The sequence below is a fragment of the Barbus barbus genome (assembly GCF_936440315.1).
Source record: "Barbus barbus genome assembly, chromosome: 2".
Lineage (NCBI taxonomy): Eukaryota > Metazoa > Chordata > Actinopteri > Cypriniformes > Cyprinidae > Barbus > Barbus barbus.
Genome location: NC_136730.1, coordinates 29,546,457 through 29,568,401, shown reverse-complemented (window position 1 = coordinate 29,568,401; position 21,945 = coordinate 29,546,457). Strand labels below are relative to the sequence as shown.

The 21,945-nt window shown below is 37.5% G+C and overlaps 2 protein-coding genes across 3 annotated transcripts in view; one reads left to right on the top strand and one right to left on the bottom strand.

Moving 5' to 3' along the window:
• Positions 1 to 7,450, top strand: part of LOC306884071 (lactadherin-like) — a 16,134-nt gene extending 8,684 nt beyond the window's left edge. The window contains exons 4-11 of one of the 2 annotated variants that reach the window (XM_079439722.1): positions 1,141 to 1,254; positions 1,505 to 1,686; positions 2,568 to 2,723; positions 3,398 to 3,542; positions 3,637 to 3,839; positions 4,093 to 4,248; positions 4,614 to 5,180; positions 6,636 to 7,450. In XM_079439722.1, the coding sequence (XP_079295848.1) occupies positions 1,141 to 1,254; positions 1,505 to 1,686; positions 2,568 to 2,723; positions 3,398 to 3,542; positions 3,637 to 3,839; positions 4,093 to 4,248; positions 4,614 to 4,625 (968 nt within the window). In that variant the 3' untranslated portion in view covers positions 4,626 to 5,180; positions 6,636 to 7,450. The remainder of the gene's footprint in view (positions 1 to 1,140; positions 1,255 to 1,504; positions 1,687 to 2,567; positions 2,724 to 3,397; positions 3,543 to 3,636; positions 3,840 to 4,092; positions 4,249 to 4,613; positions 5,181 to 6,635) is intronic. The other variant, XM_079439721.1, reaches the window with a different exon arrangement.
• Positions 6,993 to 21,945, bottom strand: LOC306884044 (aggrecan core protein-like). Its single transcript, XM_079439681.1, has 18 exons — positions 21,810 to 21,945; positions 19,319 to 19,401; positions 18,855 to 19,238; positions 18,575 to 18,749; positions 18,090 to 18,217; positions 17,713 to 18,006; positions 17,202 to 17,537; positions 16,376 to 16,550; positions 16,023 to 16,150; positions 15,546 to 15,839; positions 15,313 to 15,411; positions 12,829 to 14,487; positions 12,414 to 12,527; positions 10,362 to 10,520; positions 10,199 to 10,281; positions 9,958 to 10,102; positions 9,701 to 9,883; positions 6,993 to 8,708 (listed from the first exon to the last, which is right to left on the bottom strand). Exons 2-18 carry the CDS (start codon positions 19,392 to 19,394, stop codon positions 8,626 to 8,628), a joined length of 4,515 nt encoding a protein of 1,504 aa, XP_079295807.1. The 5' UTR covers positions 19,395 to 19,401; positions 21,810 to 21,945; the 3' UTR covers positions 6,993 to 8,625.

Here is a 21,945-nt window from a genome sequence, read left to right as displayed (position 1 = left end):
ACCTTTAGCGAAACCTTTAACCAAGGCTCGTGATTGGCTGTTCACCAGTGATGTCACATGTTCACGTACAGGCGCTCCACAAACTCAGGATCAAAGCCTGAGTTGACAAAGAAAGTTGATGATCAGCATCATGGTAGCAACAAAGCCGGATTGGAGTGGTTTGGTTTTGTCAACTCGAAACTAATCCTGTAACTCTGAATTTGTTCATCTACCATCATGGTACAGCCCCCAGGTCTTTTAAGTACAGGGGTGATCATGGCTATTTTCAATTCATCATAGTTGATGAGCAAATCTTGTCGTATCATCCCCAGAAAGACTTGAGGCTGTAAAGGTGCTTCAGCTAAGTACTGTGTTAAGGGTATGAATACTTATGCAATGTACTTATTTCAGTTTTTCTTCAGTTGTGACAATTCTGTTTTTGGTTTGTCATTATGGTTTATGGAGTGTAGATTGATGTGGGAAAAAGTAATTCAAAGCAGTTTAACATAAGGCTGCAACATAACAAAATGTGAAAGAAATGAAGGGGTATGAATACTTTCATTGGCACTGTATATACTATGTTCAAATTTTTGGGATCACTTTTAAATAAATTTAATGCAAATAAATTAATTTCTTCAATAAACGCATCAATAAAATTACTAACCCCAAATCTTTGAGTGGTTGTGTAAACAGTGAAAAATTATATTCCTCTTATATTTTTTATTACCTTATTTTTCTGAGAAGAATTTTTCCCTCTATTTATAATAATTGCAATAAGAGAGTTTTAATTATTTTTATTAAAATGTACTTTAATGTTAAGAACACTGTAAAAACAAACATCCTGTAAAGTGTTTAATTCCAATAAACATGCTGTAGTTGCAGTTTGCAGCAGTTTACTGGAAATGCAGACCATCCCATACCACCCTGTGCTCCACACAGAACTCTTTGTCCTCTTTGAGGAAAATTAGAGATCCTACAGTCACCTGTGTGAGTGCACAGGCTGAGCATTGTGTCACCCCACACCTCAGTCGCCACACTTATAATTATCCATACTTCAGCTGCAGTTACATGACAGCTCCCTTCCTCTGCAGAGAAGCATCCCATTACAACATTTCCAAATTACTGTATACTTACTGTATTATTTTTGGTGTTCTTACACAGATGTTAATGACTGTGCAAACGAGCCTTGTAAGAATGGAGGCCTGTGTCGTGATCTGGATGGGGACTACACCTGCCACTGTGCTTCTTCATACGTTGGGAAGCAATGCCAGCTACGTGAGTTTTTATATACAGCCAATTATTTCCTGGTGGCAGTATTTAATTTCAGTTTTGAATGTCATAACATACATTTTAGGGTACCTTATGGTTGAACCCGAGTTCTGAGTGTTTTTTTTTACAAATTCAGAGTATGTGAGGTACAGCTGCTTAATGACTATAATAAACCAAGTAGCATTAAGCCAGACAAGACAATATAATGTAGACTTAATGCCCTATTAAATGGTGCTCGCACTATATTATGGTGCAGGTTGTACATCTCTGTTGGGGATGGAGGAAGGTGGAATCGTAGAGTCCCAGATCTCGGCTTCCTCTGTACATTCTGGCATTCTAGGCCTGCAGCACTGGGGACCAGAGCTTGCACGCCTCAACAATCAGGGCCTTGTCAATGCCTGGAGCTCCGCACCCCAAGACAAGAACCCCTGGATTGAGGTTTGCCAATCAGCCCATTTACTGAAACCACTTTTTTATTATTATGTTTATTTCTTGCATAAAATTGACCTCTTTTAGTATAAGAAAACTGTGACAATTGAAACTTTGATAATGAAAAAACGCACAGATCTGAAAGAGAAACTAATAGAATTATGTTAGTAATTTTATTGTTAAAAATTTTACTTTAACATAAAGAGAATTTTAAAATCAGGTTGATATTTGATAAAGCATAATACAAATCAAACATAAAATATATAATTCTCCATAGAGGCTGCAGTGTTGCATCCATATTCACGAAATTCATATCCATTCAAGTGCCACATACTTTAAACACAAGTAAAACAATTTCTCATTGCATACAAAAAACTGTTGACTGCAACATCCATGTTAGTGGTTGTGGATGTTTTTTAAAGACCATTTCTGGTGCACAATACATTGAATAAAATCATAAAATAACAATAAAATTTTAAAGTGATGACTCAATTTTATTGCCATCCTCTATGCATCATGTGCTTGCATAGTAAATAATTTTTTTAAGGCCCATTCACACCAAGAACAATAACAGTAAAGATAACTTTTCAAACGTCCACAGCCACACCAAGGATGATAATGTTCTGTTTATTATAAGCATGTGCTACAGTTATGTCATCCGCCGCTTTAAATGCTCAAGCTTTTTAACGCTGTCTTGGATTGGTTATCAATGTTCTGAAAGTGATTCCTATCATTCCTCTGAGCCGTTATTTTTATAGTTGTGGTGTGAACATTCTTATTCACATAGAAATCACGCAAAAGAGGTACAAAATAGGACAAAGGGATTCAGTTTTTTTTGTGTACATCTGAAAAGATTTTCACACTTCCTGTCCATGATTTTCTCGTTTTAGGTTAACATGCAGAAAAAGATGCGCCTCACTGGAATCATAACACAAGGAGCCAGCCGCATGGGGACAGCTGAGTTTGTTAAGGCTTTCAAGGTTGCAACCAGCTTTGATGGCAAATCATACACAGTGTACAGAGCAGATGTCCAGAGAAGAGACAAAGTAAGAAACATTACAAATCTTGTCTCCCTTTTGTGTTAAAGGGATAGTTCACCTAAAAATTCAAATTCTGTCACCTTTATGACGTTCCAAACCCGCTTGTCCTTTGGAATGCAAATTAATATATTTTTGATGAAATCTGAGAGCTTTCTGACCCTGCATAGACAGCAACACAACTGACACGTTCAAGGCCCAGAAAGGTAGTAAGGATATTGTTAAAATAGTCCATGTGACATCAGTGGTTCAACCTTAATGTTATGATGCTTTTTTGGTGGGACTCTCATGAACATGCGTCGAATACTGACACGGAAGAGAAGACATTGTTGAATAAAGTCGTTATTTTTGTTTTCTTTGCACACAAAAAGTATTCTCGTAGCTTCATAAAATTAAAGTTGAACCACTGAGGTCATATGGACTATTTTAACAATGTCCTTACTACCTTTCTGGACCTTGAACGAGGTAGTTGCATTGCTGTCTAAACAGGGTCAGAAAGCTCTCGGATTTCTTCAAAAGAATCTTAATTTGTGTTCCAGAGGTGAACAAATTTATGGGTTTGGAACTAAATAAGGGTGAATAATTAATGACATAATTTTCTTTTTTTGGATGAACCATCCCTTTAAAGTCTTCCTGATGTGCTAAAAGCTATTGTTTATCCTTATGACTCTTATTTTTTTCAGGTGTTTTTGGGAAATAAAGATAACGATGGAACTAAGACAAACATGTTTGACCCTCCCATTGTGGCCCAGTATATTCGCATAATTCCTGTGGTGTGTCGTAAAGCGTGTACTCTCCGGATGGAATTTGTGGGCTGTGAACTTAACGGTAATTTCAGTTGAATTAACTATAAATCATTATATTTTTCTTTTTTTAACTCATTCTTAGCTATTTAGCACTCTCATTTTCCCTAACATGACAGTGCACTCCAGCACAATTGGTTGCACCGATCCGCTGGGCATGAAATCCCGTCTCATCTCTGATGTGCAGCTTACAGCATCTAGCAGCTTCCGCACTTGGGGTATAGATGCCTTTACCTGGTATCCCTTCTACGCTCGCCTGGACAAACAAGGCAAGACTAACGCTTGGGCAGCAGCGAACAACAACCGCTCAGAGTGGCTCCAGGTGAGGCTGTTGTGTCTAATTTTTATCACACAACTGAATTATGATTTCAAGGACTATTTTTGACAGTTGCGCTATAAAACCATCATAACATGACATGCATAAATCTATCAAAATACAACTCTCTAACTTAGTACCGTAATTTGCACATCTTATACCATTTTGTTTTAGCTTTGAAATCAATTATTTTGTTAATTGTGGACTGCAGTCTGATGTTTGTCTCTTATGTTTTACTGCGTTTTCTCTCATGTCACAGCTGGATTTGGAGAAACCTAAAAGAATCACAGGCATCATCACTCAGGGAGCAAAAGACTTTGGAGTTGTGCAGTTTGTTTCAGCCTTTAAGATTGCATACAGCGATGATGGACAATCTTGGAGCATCGTGAAGGATCAAATAACAAGAACAGATAAGGTTACAGCAATGAAATCATCTTTATTATAAATATACACTACTGTTCAAAAGTTTGGGGTCAGTAAGTAAGATTGTTTTATGTTTCTAGTCATTTATGTTTGCCAAGGTGTATATAACAACAGTAAAAATATTTCCTGAAATATTATTGGAATTTAAAAAACTGTTTTATATTTCAGTACATTTTAAAGTATAATTTATTCCTGTGATGGCAAAGCTGAATTTTCAGCAGTATTCAGTATCACGGGATCCTTCAGAAATCATTCTAAAAATGCTGATTTGGTGCTGATTGTTATCATCTGAAAACAGTATTTGAAACTGTGCTGCTTAAATAGTTTTGTTTAAACTGTAATACTTTGTTTTTTCAGATTATTTGCTGAAAAGAAGGTTCAAAAGGACAGTAATTATTTGAAATATATATTTTTGTTACAACGTGCAAAGAACAACTGAATAAAATGATTAATTTCTTTAAAACAAAATCCCACTGGGAATGGTTAATTTCTCAGTGTTTTTTTTATTTTGGATGTAGGGTGCAGCATCACATGGTTTTGTTTACTGGGTACAGAGTAAATCTCTTTGTATGAACTTCGAGATCTACACAATGGGGTCTGGATACTCAAAGGAAATTAAAGAATTATCAAGCTACTAACTCTGCTTTAGTTATGTATGTATAACAAAGGCCTCAAAGCATCTGACTAATTGAAATGTTTTTTCCTGCAGATTTTCCAAGGCAACATAGACAACAATACACACAAAAATAATTTGTTTGAGCCTCCGTTCTTTGCTCGATTTGTGCGTTTTCTGCCCTGGGAATGGCATGAACGGATAACTGTACGCATGGAGCTGCTGGGCTGTGATGATTAGCGGATGTGCTGAAGGCTGCACACCGACCCTCTCTGCACTGGTTTCATCTGAAGTGTTTCTGCTGGTTGTAGGTGATGCTTTGTTTCAGTATACATTAGCTTCATCTGTATTGCTTTGTATTTTATTGTATCAATGTCACTATTTTGATGTTGTTGATCTAGTTGATCTCATCCAAAAAGATACTTTGAAGAATGTTGGTAACCAAAAAGTCAATGGCTGAGAGTAGCCATTGACTTTCATAGTATTTGTTTCCATACTATGGAAGTCAATGGCTACCATCAACAGTTGGGTTGCCAACATTCTTCTAAATATCTAATTTTGTGTTCAACAGCTGAAAGAAACTAATACAGTTTGGAAGAACTTGAGAAATTTCATTCCTGGGTGTCAGAGTGTCAGAGAACCGTTAACCTGTAAGGAACAAATAGACTGATTCTAATTTGTACTAAAAATGTAAGTCTCATAACCACTGACCAGTCTTTGTATTTCAAAATGTACTAATTGACAATGAAATACACAAACTCTTTTACTGATATTCCTCATCTTTGGTGACCAGGATGAGTAAAACCTATTACACAACTGAATTATGATTTCAAGGACTATTTTTGACAGTTAATAGAACCCTTGCTTTGATTCAGCCTTTCTGCCTTCTAGCACATGTACAGCACTGATCTGAAATGGAAAAAGGGCAACTTTCCTTTTCCTTTTTTTTGAGGGTAAGCACACAAAAGCTGTCTTCAATATATATATATATATATATATATATATATATATATATATATATATATATATATATATATCAAGATTATTTCTAATATATATGGGTCTATCAGAAACAGTGCTGTAAATTAGAAATGAATTGAAAACACTATTATCCTCCAGGGAAATTTCTTAGTTCTCACTGTAAAGGTTTAAAATAAGCATGGTAGAGCTGCTCAAATCAATTGACCTGTTTGCACTGCAGTTGCTCTACACATTATACTACAGTTTATATATTTTATAACTCCATTTTATTTGTATCGACCAAATTTGAATAGAATTGTACAAGTGTGCAAATATTGAGTATTTTTATCTTTTGTAAAACACATTGTCTTTAACGATATTAATAAACATGATACATATTTGTGCTTTTCATTACATGTGGCTTAAACTGAAGAAGAAATTCAATATGTGCTTAGTCAGAAATAAAATTGTGCACGATACTAGGTCATTTGTCTTCTGATCTCGTAAAAACCTGAAAGAACTGGCTTCAAATGAGAGGTTCTTAGATCTGTAGCTTCAAATTTCCTTCTTTATGTCAAAAGCATTGGATATGCTGCCACATGAATATCATGTCCCTGGGCTACTAATAGATTTGTGTTTTATCTTTAAATATTGCATAATATTATAGCAGCAAATATTTTGAGAAACCGTAGTATTACTATAAAAAAGATTTCATATTTAGTTGATCCACATTAAATAAATAATTTGTAAATTTGAATGTGTAGTGCTGTTTTCCAAATGTAAATGCTTTATTCTGCCATTTGTAGACAACACAAATCTACCAGAGAGGATGTCATGCTTCAGATCAACCAGAAGATGGCAGAAGGCTTTAGGCTTCATACTCTAAGGTTCTCTAGGCGACATGGGAGAAACAGGTTAGGGCATCACAAACAGCCTTAAAGGTGTCCATTCAGTCAGAGGGAAGTTCATTCCTTCCACTCCACCCAATTAGGCAAACATTATCATCTGTTTAAAAATAAATTTCTAGACTGGGCTCGGTGAGGTAAAAACCATTTTCTTTCCATTACATACCTGTACATTGTGAATAACCTCTCAGAGTACTCAGCCCTTCATTTCTGCTCTGTATGACAGACTACCGGCCAACACACAAATCAGTCCTGTATTAAACATGATGTATGGAATGTTTTAATGGCACGTTGTTGCATTTACTGTAATACAGGTATTCAAAAACAAAGTTCATCTGAAGACATTCATGAATAGATTGAAATTCTCCTACTAGTAGACAACAGATTATCACAACGACAGTATCGTCTCATATTTTCCCATGTTTTCACTGTTGACTTTGGTCATTCATCCATCTCAATTAAATAAATGATAGGTTTTCTATGTCACAGAGTATCAAACCGCTTGCAATTCATGAGAAAAAAATGCTTTTCAAGAAATGTTTGTGCATCTTCTGCAGTTCATGCTGCATTCATCATTTCAGAGGAATGAGGCACAGCCTCTTGAACTAAGTAAGCAGTCTCATCACAGAAACAGGCAAAATGTAAAATATTCACAAGGCACTTGTCATTAATAGTTCTATCTGAACTATTGTTATAAAAATAAAAGCTGTTAGCTGATCCAGGGTCATTCTTGTCCCCATGTAGTACTATGCCCTGCACAGCCTCGGGCGACAGATAACATCTAACAAACAAGTACATTTTGCATTGTTGGGTTTACATTCATAATCTAACCGGATTTGTCCATTTCTGTCTTATGTTGTTTAAAGGAATAGTTCACTTAAAAATGAAATTTTGCTCACTTTCAGGTCATCTAAGATGTAGATGTTTGTTTCTTCATAGTATTAAACAGCCGATAAAAACCTTAAAATGATAATTGATCGACTGGAGTTGTATGGAATACCTTTGGATTATTGTGAGGTTTTTATCAGCTGTTTGGACTCTCATTCTGACGGCACCCATTCACTGCACAGGATCCATCAGTGAGCCTGGATGAAATGCTAAATTTGTCCAAATCTGTTCTAATAGAGAAATAAACTCATCTACATCATCAGTAAATGTTAAGCAAATGTTCTTTTTTTGGGTGAACTATTCCTTTAATTACATAAGACTTTTGTGAGGAAAAAGATGGACACACCCAGTCAAAGATGGATGTACTATGTGTTATGCTGTGAGAAATAAATAGATCTTATTTCACATTAGTTTCCAACTCAGACGTAACAAATTAACGACATCCTTGTGCAAGTTGTTTTCTTAATCTGTCTGGTTAGGTATTAGAAATGAATATGATTTTTTTGTAAACGTCTTTTATGGCTATAGACTTTTTTTTTTTTAGGTTTGCAACTCCTCTCCACAAACTAGATGAAAATAATACTTCACATTTCATCCCATCATTTATGTTGTGCATGTACCTAAAATTTGGCTTACTAGCAGAGAAAGACAAAAATGTTTCACTGTCCTTCACAGAGGAAAAACTGGGCACGTCCAGCTCTTCGTTCAGTACCTTTTAACATAAAACACTTGCTGGTCCAAAAGGAAAACCTGCAAATATTTACAGACATCTTTAAGAATGCTGCTGGTCTTTGATCTTTTGTTGCAGGGAGATGAATCACTCCATCATGGCTGATGGCCAATAGCTGACATCTAATATATAGAGGGGCAGCAATATACTAGATGGACACTTATCTTGAAAATAACACTTTTTAATCACAAATGCTTCATAATTCAGTGTCTTGGAAAATAAATATAAAACTCGTACTGATTGAAAAATGAATCTCTAGCTCTTCAAATCTCCTTAGAGATGTTTCTCCAATGTTGTTGTATTAGATTTATGAGAGTGATGACCAGAAGATTCTTTTTGCAGTCCGGATTTGACCTCTATAAATACAAAAGCAAAAGAAATCATGTCACATTTTACATAATGTATAGAATATATGTTTAAAACATACAAAGACGATGAAACAAATTCTTATTTTAAATGGTATATGATTAAATATGATTAAAATATGACATCATATAGATTTATGATTTAAAGGGATAGTTCATCTAAAAATGAAAATTCTGTCATTAATTACTTATCCTCATGTCGTTCCAAACCCCTAAGACCTTCGTTCATCTTCAAAACACAAATTAAGACATTTTTGATGAAATCAGAGCTTTCTGACCCTGCATAGACAGCAAGGGACCTACTACGATCAAGGCACAGAAACGTTGTAAGGACATCATTATTTTTGTTTTCTTTGCATGCAAATAAAGTACCCTTGCTATCTATGCAGGGTCAGAAAGCTCTTGGATTTCATTAAAAAAAAATCTTAATTTGTGTTCTGAAGATGAACGAAGGTCTTAGGGGTTTGGAACGACATGAGGATAAGTAATTAATGACAGAATTTTTATTTAACTATGCCCTTAAAATATTTTGGATCAGTACTTTTTTTTAGAAATAAATGTAATCATCAATGACACATTAAACTGATCAAAATAGACAGTAAAGACATTTGTATTATTATAAAAAAAAGAATTATAAAAATGTAAGCAACAGAATCATTTACAACATTGAAAATAAGAAGAAATGTTTCTTGATAACCTAATCAGCATATTAGAATGATTTCTGTAGGATCATGCAGTAATGGCTGCTGAAAATTCAGCTTTGCCATAACAGTAATAAATTGCACTTTAAAATATATTAACATAGAAAGCAGTTATTTAAAATGTTAATAATATTTTAAAGTACTACTTTTTTTTTAGTTTTTGATCAAATAAATGGTGAGCATAAGACACTTAAAAAAAAAAAAAATTAAATTACTAACCAACTCCAAACTTTTTAATGGTAAGGTAATGGTCATGTTTTCGGTAATGCTTAAGTAGCTTACTGGCTATGCATTGCACTTGAGGCTTCTGCCACTGCCCATCTGCCATGCAGCGGATCACAGGTAGGTGGCGCTGCGTGAAGTTTTCACTGCACTGGTATCTGATTATAGAATTCACCGGGTAACGTTCTTTCTTGTTGCCAAACATCCTGGCATTCTCCACTTTAGGAGGCTGGTCACATGTCACTGAAAGAAGAGGGAGTGAAATTGAAACTCAATCACTAGTGATGACATTTGTTTGTGTTTGGTGGTGAGCATACCTGGACCTTTTTTGCATGTGAAAGGTAAGTGATAGTTGCAGGGCACATCATTCCATTGGCCATTTTCATGCCAGATCATTACAACACAGTGTTCACCAGATTCAAAATAATTGTCGGGCTGGTTAGGCCTCCAGTTCTCATATTGCTAAGGAAAGGAAGAGAAAAATCAAGCATTATACTGTATCTCAATCAAACAGCTCTATTATTAGAAATACAGCTTCTCAGCAAGAGTCAGACTTACCAGCGGAGTCCCATCTGACCAGCGGAAGTCATTTTCCACCGTTTTATCGTTCAGTCCAATCCACTGATAGTCTTGTGTGTTTGCTGTTTCAAGAGGGTGATTGTTTGTTATCAGAAAAGCAACACAGATACTTAGGAGCTTAAACACACAGACACACACTCACAGTTGATGAAGGCCTGCTCCTCTGGAGTGATAATGCTCACCAGGTGAGCGTTTAAGTCTCGACAGTGCTGCTCAGCATCCAGCCAGGTCTCTCTCTCCGAGAAATGCAAGTAACAGTTGCCATGAAACTTAGTCCAGACCTCCTCACAGCTGTGCACATCTGAAGCAACATCACATGGCATATTTACCACTGTTTCACCAGATATCCTCTTAGACCACTATTGCAAGATGTGTAGCCCTTGACATAGGCTTAAAAAAGGTTAGTTCACCCAAAAATGAAAATTTTGTTATTCTTTATTCATCCTCAAGATCCAAACCCATATGCAAACACAAAGATGTTTTTAATTCATTCACATTCATAAAGCCCCTCAAATAAGGTCAACAGACGCTCAACCGATGATAACAAGCCTCAATGATTCTCACGCATTTTGTAGAGTCAGTCGAATGGACTTCCAGCTGAAGCACAGAGATCTCTCAGGTTTCATTAACATACATACATTTCATTTGTTTAGAAGATGAATGAAAATATTATGGGCTTGGAACAAAATGAGGGTGAGTAAATGATAGAATTTTCATCTTTGGGTGAGCTATCCCTTTCATACTTGCTATACAGGCAAATAAGAAACAAATGACAAATGTATGATGGAATGTGCTGAGGGATTTGGATAAAGTCACTTTATCTTTCAGTGTTTAAAACCAGTGTTTTAAGTAAGCGACAAATGCCGTGGCATAATATCAGCTTATCAGATAAAGTGATTTTCCACAATCGTGTAAAAGTATTCCAGAAGACCGACGGCTAAATTCCATATATTACGCCAAGAGAAATATCCAGCAGAAAATGAAGAAATTAGATATTTCTAGTCGCTGCTCAGATGGAAAATATGTTATAGTTTCTTCTTGCTATATTTTTACAGTACCTGCAAATGCATCATTGCATCCTGAATGACGCTGATGTTTAACTGCAACATATTTCTATAAATGGACAGGCAAAACTCTCACACACACAAAAAACCCCTCACCAATCCTTACTCGACACACAAATATGCCCTGTTTCCAGGGTCTTTCATTCCACTACAGCAACATCTAGAGCTGTGTGTCACCTTAAAGTTGTTTTTGAAAGACCGTTAGAAGAATTAGCTGAAGCAGCCTCATACCAATCTCACAGTGGTCTCCTTCGTAGCTGGGCAGACATAAGCATTTGAAAGTGTCCTCCACCTCCACACAGGTGGCTCCATTGGTGCAAGGATTTGAATGGCAAACATCAACCTCTGCAAATAAATGTTTAGCGATTAAAGCTGTCTACTATGAAGATGCCCTGAGGAAGGCCAAGCTTAGCAGAGAGCACCATTGAATCAGAACTCTTGGAGCTGCTTCTAAACAAATCTCTTGCATAATTATACCATCAATCTTTTGATAAGCTGAGAAGAGGCACTCAGTAAATTGTGGTAAACTGAAGGAGAGATCAGAGTCAGTTGCAGTTGCTGTAAGAGCGCTGACCTGGGATCAGTTATTAACCTCTCATCATGAGGTGAGCAGATCAGCACTCTTACAGTCCCAGAAACAGAAGCAGAATTTTAGAGTTCAGATTCATATGAAGATGGACGAGAAGTATGAGCATGTACCAGCTGTTAGCAGGCGTGCTTATTAAACCAGACTGCAGCAAAGGCACAGCTGAACAAAAACAACACAGGTGAATAGTCACTGAAAAGACATCTGGACACAAGAGCTGAGTAAGCTGATAAGTTCTTAACACACACACACACACACACACACACATGCCACATAACCTGTAAAATGGGCTGTGAGGACATTAATCAGGCAAGAGCAAACTGAACAGAAGTTATTCACAAATAAAATGCAAAACAGGGAGACACTTAGAGACAATCATTTGATTCATTTGAACCTAAATGTGAGACTAAAAAAGTAACAATAGCTCTTAAAAACAAACAGGATGGCTATTCATAATGAGAATGCTTATCAAAATGTCCAATATTCAAAATAAAACATTTAAAAAGTAACCATAATTTACGTGGTCGATTCCAGTCTGACTCACCAAACTGGCACTCTTCTCCATGCAGTCCAGGTGGGCAGTGACAAATGCCCACCCCATCCTTCACCGAACACATCCCAGCTCCACAAGGGTTTGGTTCACATGGGTTAAGAGAAGCTATTATAGTTTTTGAGGAAGAAAGAAAGCAATACATGATAAAAAAAAACCATAATGAAAAGGAGCAGTTTTTTTTCTCAAGAGGTGAGAAAAAAGAGATTTCTATATTTATGATCCACCAATGTTTGTGCCAGCTATTGTTTTCATGCTATGGATGATGACAATATATAGGCAATATAAAAATTGTATAGACAACATAAAAATATATATATATATATACTGGCCAGTAACGTATAAGGAACTGATAAGTCACATATCTCTGTTCTATATTTTAACTAATTTTACACAAAAGGGATCTCACCATTTGCCGTTACAGAAGGGCTCTGTAAAGAAGTACGTTCTGTGGTAGAAGATAAAGCTGCAGAAGTAACAGTGTCAAGTTTATTTGTGATTCCCTCTGGTTCTGAAAATGGAGGCAATGAATGTCCTGCAGCATCACTGTACAGGCCAGATGGCCCTTGAGCAGATAGTACATCTGAGGGAGCATCACTGGAGTTCACTGCTGGTGTATCTTCAGTAACTGGGATCCATTCATGTTCTTGTCCGCTAGCAAAGGCACTTTGGTCGTCTCCACTCCCTGAGGACAACCTGAGGGTGCCACTGTACTCCACCTCCCCCCTTCCTAGTTCCATGTCTTGGAATGGCTTGTTGGACATTTCCACCATGCCATTATTGGAGAAGAAGATGATATCACCGCTAGCTGATTCCCCTGATCTTTCCCCTGATTCAATGGCATAGCCTCCAGATGTAAATCCACTTCCGTCACCAGACCCAAAGAGCAAAAGTCCAGAAGCTTCCTGCTCACTAGGTTTTTCTGTGAGATCAATGAAGCCCGACCCCAAAAATGTCAGACCAGAAAACTCTAAACCACTCCCAGAGCCACTGTGGACACCGCTAACTTCAGATATATCACCACTCATCCCAGAGATATCACCACTCATCCCAGACCCTGAGATTTGTCCTGATCCGCTGAAATCCACATGGCTTCCACCCAACTCTCGTTCTGTGAAATGTGGAGCAGTGGACACCTTCACCCAAGGGCTATCCACCATGATGTCACCACTGCCATCGATGAATGAAATACCACTGGATCCTCCAAAGGGAAAAATTCCTGATGGGAAACCGCTGAATCCTGAGGACTCCTCGCTAGATCCTGATCCTGAGGAGATGCCAGAAAGGTCTCCACTCTCGTCGCTTTCTCCTGAGCTGCTGGAAAAGTCTGAGGTAGATCCACCCTCTTCAGAGCTATACCCTGACCCACTTCCTGATCCTGATCCAGAGGTGTCCAATCCGAAGAGACCTGAGCCCTGGCCAAAGGGAAAGGTGAGGATCTCTGTGCCTGCCTTCCCAGCCTCTTCGGTTCTTCCTGAAGCTGATCCAACTCCTGAAAAAACGGAGTCACTTCCTGAAAAGGTCACTAGGATATCTAAGCCACTGCCAGATCCTGAAGAACCTCCAGACCCGCTTGGCAGATCACCACTCCAACTGTCCCCAGAGGATTCTCCACTTGACACAAATGACCCACTCGGCTGATCCCCACTCCCACTGTCCAACAGACTGTCTGTGCCACTGGCCCCAGAAGAGTCTCCACTTGACACAAATGACCCACTCAGCTGATCCCCGCTTCCACTGCTCAACAGATCATCAGTGCTGCTGATTCCAGAAGAGTCTCCACTCGACACAAATGACCCACTCAGTTGGTCCCCACTTCCACTGCCCGACAGACTGTCAGTGCCACTGGCCCCAGAAGAGTCCCCACTTGAAACAGGTGAACCACTCGGCTGATCCCCGCTACCACTGCTTAACAGATCATCGGTGCTGCTATCCCCAGAAGAGTCTCCACTTGAAGCAGGTGACCCACTCGGCTGATCCCTGCTCCCACTGCTCAACTGATCATCAGTGCCACTGGCCCCAGTTGCGCCAGATCCAGAGGGTTCCGCAGGAATAGTAGTAGGAGTAGCTGCTTCCGAGGAAACACAGATACACACAGAATCTAAGGTGCTACACCAAAATTAACACTCTTCATGCATTAAAATAAATAAAAAATATATGGGATAGTTCCATTAAAGGAATAGTTCACTCAAAAATGAAAATTCTGACATTATTTACTCTCAGGTTGTTATAAACCTTTATGATTTTATTTCCTCTGTGCAAAATAAAACAATACATTTTGATAAAAGTATTGGTTTTGGTCCATAAAATGGAAGTCAATTATGGTTACCAACATTCTTCAAAATATCTTCTTTTGTGTTTCTCAGAAGAAAAAAAGTCATACAGGTGTTGAATCAGATGAGGGTACCAGATGAGAGTAAATGATAACAGAATTTTCATTGTTGGGTGATCTATCCTTTTAAATACACATTTTCACTCAGGTTTTTAATTATTTCTGAATATTTTTTTAATTTGAAGGGGTGGGTGGAGTCAAAAAACAGAGATGAAAAAACATGGCGAAATTGTGATTAATCAGGAAATGAGAGGACCTTTGCAGACCCTCATCAAAGGTCAATAAGAGTTTATCAGACAATTTGACTATTATTTCACTTCTTATGGTTAGCCAATGCTAATTCAAGTTGTAAAATGTCACAGACTGTGATTCCTCAAAACCTAATAATATTTATGAATTACTGTAATATTATATATTAAATATATATATATATATATATATATATCAAAATATATTTGAGCATTTTTTAAATAATTATTCAGATATATGATTTATGCATTTTTTTTTTTTAATCTTTATTGTCACTGACTTGTATACGTATCCTGAGCTACAGTATATTACCAGGTTGGAGAAGAGCAGGGAGGGATGTCACGCTCACTATCTTTTCCTCTGTCATGGTCATATTTGTTTCACTTTCATTCAGAGACAGATCCAGATCCACTATATTTATGAAAAAAAGACAAATGTGCAAAGAATAATGTATGTTGTATAAACACTCAACAGACTTAATGTTTTACATTTAAAAGAATCTTCAATTTATGACCTGTATATAACTACACTGTAGATGTATTTACCCTTGATGCAGTATGCATCAAATTTGGAGTGCAAGTCAGGAGAGCCAGTTTGGTTAGGAAACTTGTAAACTGTGTGAACTCCAACCTTCCCTCCACCACACTGCTGTCGCGGGTTATTGATTGAATAACGTACACTGCGGTCAAGAAACCAGCCAGCACGGCACTTATCAAAGCCCTGTTTCCAAGCGGCATACAGGTCTCCTGTGGAGGCCAGGGAGGCATTCTTGCCCTGGCAGTAAGCCACTGCTTCACCATAACTGAATCCCTCGAATGAACTTGCATGGAAAACTTCCCCTGAAAATTTGAACACACAGAGTGATTCAGAGTTCATTTTTTTTCCCATGAGAGAATCCAGCTTTTTAAATTTTTGTTTTGTTTTGCTTTACTCTCAAAAATTTAAAATGGAAGTAATTTACATTTATTTACCTACCATTTGTCCACACAACAGTTTTTATGTATTTATGTACAGTCACTTACCCCGTAATTTGTCCACATAGCAGTACACATCATAGCGTTCATCGGCAGAACGCAGTCCATAAGACCTCACACCAGGAACATGCTCCAAATCACCAGAGCATTTCTCACGTGGAGACACAATGGGATACCTACATAACCATCATTTTCATTCATTTGTAAACATACTGTATATACTTGCAGTATGAGGCAGATACCTGCCACAAATATTTTGCTTTACACTTATAAGTTTATATATGGTAAATGTATAATGAAAACATTATAATTTCTAAAATAGAAATAAAAATAGACACACAAACAATTTAAAGAAAATTTAACAGTTCACCACAATGTTACAATTGTGCAATGAATCATACCTGACAGTCTGATCTAACAGCCAGCCAGCGTCACATTGATGGTAACCAGACTCATAGGCTGCCTGAAGTTGCTGGGCACTGGCAATGACTGCACCGATGCGCTGACATGCCAGTTGAGCCTCGACAAAATCAAAAGCATAACGACCGGAGCTTGCACGATAATGGAAGACCACCCCTGCCGAGAGAATTTATAACAAAGGGTGTCAACAGATTTATATATAGGTTACATAGGTTTGTAAAACTGAAACACTTAATTGTCTTTTTGTAATAAAAAAAAAATGTAATCAAGTGCAAGATTCTTACATTGTCTTCAGAAATGAAAAAAATCTAGTTCGTACTATGTTACTTTGATATTTCAATATGTTTTAGAGTAAGCTGTTACTCCAGTTTAAAGTACTAATTTGCATTCAGTCTAATTCAGCGTCTAGACATTTGTTCACTGTGGTTGCGATATAAATACGTTGACACTGATGACATTATATAAAAGTAAAATCATGCATTTTCATGATTTATCTTGGAACAAGGAAGGATTTGCCTTGGAAGAGGAACAGGAACAGTGTGACCCTCATAAACTTCATTGGTCTTTGTATGTGTTGTTGTCATGATAAATTTGATTATGCAAATATTATAAGGTGAACTGAAGCCACTGTGAATGAGATACATATGGTGGTACACAAGCATTAATAAGAATTAATACATATAGTATTAATATTAACCATAAATGATGGTGTTTTGCAGTCAATACATATGTATGTCAAATCACAGAAAACAACAAAATAATGCTTCACATTTATTTTTACTGTATTGTTCTCATATTGATACATACCTGTGGCGGACATGATAGCTTCGGTTTCATTCAAACGGGATAAATCAGAGGCAAGATCAGTCCCATCAGTAACCCTTTCCACAGTGTCCACAGAGCTGGGGGGTGGTGAAAGTGGCGACTGGGAAATATTTAGTGCAGTATATGGAAACTCGACACTAGTGGTCACTGATGGCTTGTATGTTACAACTTCTCCCTGTACTTCACTTTTTGTGGAGGTGAGATTTAAAAAGACCTGGGGGCTTTCTGTGATTGTGTTCACACTCAGAACATCACTGCCGGCTTCTGTGGTTGTCTCTATGTTGAATGGCAACAGGCCAGAACCTTCTTCACCCATTTCTAAATGAAAATATATGAACAATATACACCTGTCGGTACCTAATCAATTAGCACCAGCTATTAAACACACATTATTGTGGATCAACAAGGATAAAACAATCAAATAACATATGTATGTGGATAAACAATCATAAATGATAAAGAAGGAATAGCTAAATAATAGAGAATTTTGTACCAGAGTAGCAAAATGCATCATAGCGGGAGTCTGAGAGAGGGTAGCCTGTCTGATTGGGAAACAAATAGACGGTGCGCACTCCCAGCAGGCCACCTCCACACTGCGGTCGGGCGATGTTGATGGGGTAGCGAACGCTCCGGTCTGCCAGCCAGCCTGCATTACAAACATCCATACCACCCTGCCATGCCAGGTACAGCTGTCCTGTGGTGGCCAACTTGGCACCCAGCTTTGCACACTCAGCTTCTGCCTCCTCAAAAGTGAATTTGTTAGGGGAAGTAGTGTGGAACACTTTTCCTGTGAGATGAAATGGAAAGTTTTTCAGCATTTCGATGTTCTTCAAAGAAGGCATTTAGTTCTCTGCCAGCTCAAACTAGTACCTGTCATTTTCTCAGCAAAGCAGTACACGTCATATGTCTCATTCACGGCTCTTACTCCATATGTCCTCACTCCTGGAAATTCGTACTTGTCTCCATAACAAGCCTCACGAGGATCATGAATAGGGTACCTTTACTCCACAACAAATAACAATACTTACATCACATTTACAAACAAACTATAGAACATTTTAGTCATGTGTTTTACGGACAGGCCACCTACAATGAACTCTTATTCATCATGTGGCTTTTTATTGAACTACCTCTGTTATTATTTGTACATTTTAAGGTTTTCAAGTAGACTGATATATTCACATTACATTATTCAGTGATATGCAGAAGTTGTAAAATATACATCCACCACTATGCCATCCAGTAACACCTGATACTTTTTCAGTGTATGTTTTTATGCTGAGTTTCTGGACACCACTGCTGCCATTTTTACTGTAAATTTAACAGCATTTTTTTTTTCATTGAAGGTAACTGACCTGACGGTCTGATCTGCAAGCCAGCCAGCATCACACTGGTGGAAACCCTCATCATAAGCTGCTTGGAGTTGCTCTGGAGTAGCAATCACTGCACTGTTTTGAATACAGGCTGCCTTGGCCTTCTCAAAGGTGAGGGTATATCGTGTGGTGATTGCACGATAGTGGAAAACAATACCTGAACAAAATACAAGTACATCTATGTCACATTTCTGAGAGAAAAAAGCACACACATACAGTCATAAAGTAATATTTTCTTTAAGGATCGTCACACAAATGGTACCTTGAACTTGAACATCAACAATATCATAACCGTCCTCTATCCCTTGCATGACCTCACAGCGGTACACTCCCGAGTCATTGGAATGGAGCTCAGTGATCTTAATGGAGGCGTCTGTGGGTGTTATGGGGTATCCAACCATGGTGATCCTATCCACATATCTTTCGTCAATGCTTACTACTCCTTCAGATGCCACCAAGATGTCTGTGGTCTTTTCTTTGGTGACCAGACTCCATTTGATCCGGTGAGACAAAGGGGCAGTGGTGGGGGCACCAGGGTCATTGACTGTGTTGTCCTGGAAGTAGCAGGGCAGAACTAAAGTGTCACCCATCAGAGGCTGGAGAGGAAGCTTATTGGGTATGCTGACGGTCAGTGCTCTTTCAGGCGCTGTGATAACATTTACAGGTTAATGAGGTTTTCAAGAATACTAGCAATTTCAATATGTAATTTACACAATGAATACGCACCAATGTAAACGTAATTGAAAGACGCTGTGGCCGAGAAGACCCAGAAACACATACTCAGCAAAAGCAAGGACAGCATTGTTCACCTACAGGTTTAAAAGAATGTTATGACCATCATATTTGCACATATATTCAGCAACAACTGTGATATTCTCAGTTTTTATTTATTATCCATGAGAAAGCAACTTATATGCTTTGCTCAAAAGATTTTATTCTGACAGCATATCAGATGGACCAAAAGTGGTTTTCCAAGTTCATAACAAAGAGTTGGTAAAATAAGAGGTTTTTGAGAGAGAAAACCAGCATGTAATTTTCAGTTCCCAAAATTACCACAGCAACAGTACAGTTTTCATGCCAATACAAGCTGGTCGTATCTCTACCGGGGTGGTTTGGGAATTAACTTACTGTTAATTACTGAATGTCTGCCATGCATGGATAGTGAGAGCGATATGCTGTTCTGCTAGTTCACAGAGTTTTGGGGAAAAGAATTTAAAAGGTTTGCCCTTACTTAACAAACATACAACATTTATAAATCTTTGCCAGTGTTGGCTCGCTTTTAGGGGTGACGCTATATTTATTTGACTTGCTGCAAAGCATTCAACAGTGCTTCCTATACATAGACTTATCTACACACACTGCTAGAGCAGAGAGCCACTTATTCATAGCTAGTTAAACTAGAGCTTTTTATACACTATTCCATATTGAGTTTGTCCTCACCCACCTCTCCTTCTAATCCAATCCAAATCTAATGTTGTAAAGTAAACAACATACAAAAAAACCTGAGAAAGTGAGCATACATGCATACACTCTGTAACCAACAGACCATTTTTAATTTATGAGGTCCCTCAAATTACTATAGCAAAACAAATGATGTTAAATCTATTTAGAAGTATTATGTCATTTTATAAAAAGCACAGAAAAACAATTAAGCTATTTGGAAAATGTGTGCAGTGTTTTTGTTAAAGTGCTCTGGAGAATGTTTAGAGAATGCTTCTTGAGAAAGACAGATAAGATAAAATAAGTTGCCAAAGTTGGTTTCATGGGAAAAGGGCTTAATGGCTTAAGTGTTGATCTTATTTTTTTTCCTTTTAAGTCCAGTGTTTGTCCCAGTTAAAGCTTAAATGGAAATAATTCAAGATAAGATAAAAGACTGATGAAAATATTAATCATTGCTCAAATGTGAAACATTAAAAGCTGTGTGTGTGTCCCTTTCAAACTCAACTAACAGGCACATAAAACAGGGATTAAAAAACAACATTATTCATATAATGAGTGTTCTGTAAGTCAGAGATAGTGTGAGTTAAAGGACAGAATCATTTAGTGTTGCAACAGTTAATCTCAGTATAATCCCCACAGACAGAAATATGCTAAAATTACTTTTAAGCAATTCTTAGACAACAAGGGTCCACAACAAAACTGTAGTTTAGGGTCTTGCCATTATAAGTCCAACATAATAACCTAGTTTGTAAAGTAAATAAAATATATATTAACCCCCTTGGAAAAATGCTCTGATGTGTCAATTAATCCTGCTTAAGTATACAGTATGTGCCATGAACAAACCAAGATGTCACTACAGTGTGCATTATTTCTATATGCCTAAACAATACAATTGGATGAAACAAGTACTTTTTGATGCATTTCATTGACGATAATATCATAAAACCATTTTACAGCAACATTACAGAATGTACATGAAACAGCATCTTTCGGCCAAAGTTGAAAAGGGTTTAAGACAGAAAGTTTCATCTGCAATATCACCTTCAGCAGATACTTTAAGGCATCACAGCATCCGAAAGAAAAATGTTTAAGTGGGCATCCCTGTAGGCACAAAAACTCTCTCAGGAAAAGAAAAGGTACAAGCTATCACTGGGACCGTACCCTACAAAAGCTGAAAGGTACATATATGCCTTATTTACTACCAAATGATATTAGTACCTTTTTAAAGGGTACCTAGTAACAGTTTTTCTGAGAGTTAAGTGTATTGACAAGTTATTTGTCACTTTAGGTCGGGCAGGTTGCATATAACAACATCAGCATCTTAACAAGACATTAAAATATAAATTGTGTCTCTCTGTAATCACATATAACTATATGATATGGCAGAGCAGCAAAATTAACTTCAATTCAACTCAATTAAGCCTATCTGACACAAGTCCTATTACTAAACCACCTTCAGTCATGACTGAAAACATAATGCTAATTTTTCAGATGTATTATGATTATTCCGATTTATATAACATCCTGCAGCCACACTCAGCAAAAATTGCTATATTAATGCTCCAAATTTCCAAATCTGATTCATTTTAGTGTTTAATATTAGCACAGTGTCAAAGAATAACTGAAGATTCACAACTTTCAACTTGTAATCTCACATTACTTTAACAATTAAATCTACCCTGAGCATTTGGATTCATGTTATTAAGTCAGAGATGCTGTGCCAGTGCTCACCTGGACAGCCAGCGAAACCACAACATAAAGCCAACCTGTACATCACCTGTGTAAAGCGGTGTCCCTCTGAAACTCTTATATTCCTTGATTGCAGATGCTTTCCAGCTCTCTGATGGCACGCGCGTCTCTCAATCCAAACCCGTTATAAACGTGTCGCGTGTGCAGAAAAGTTCAGAGGCGCT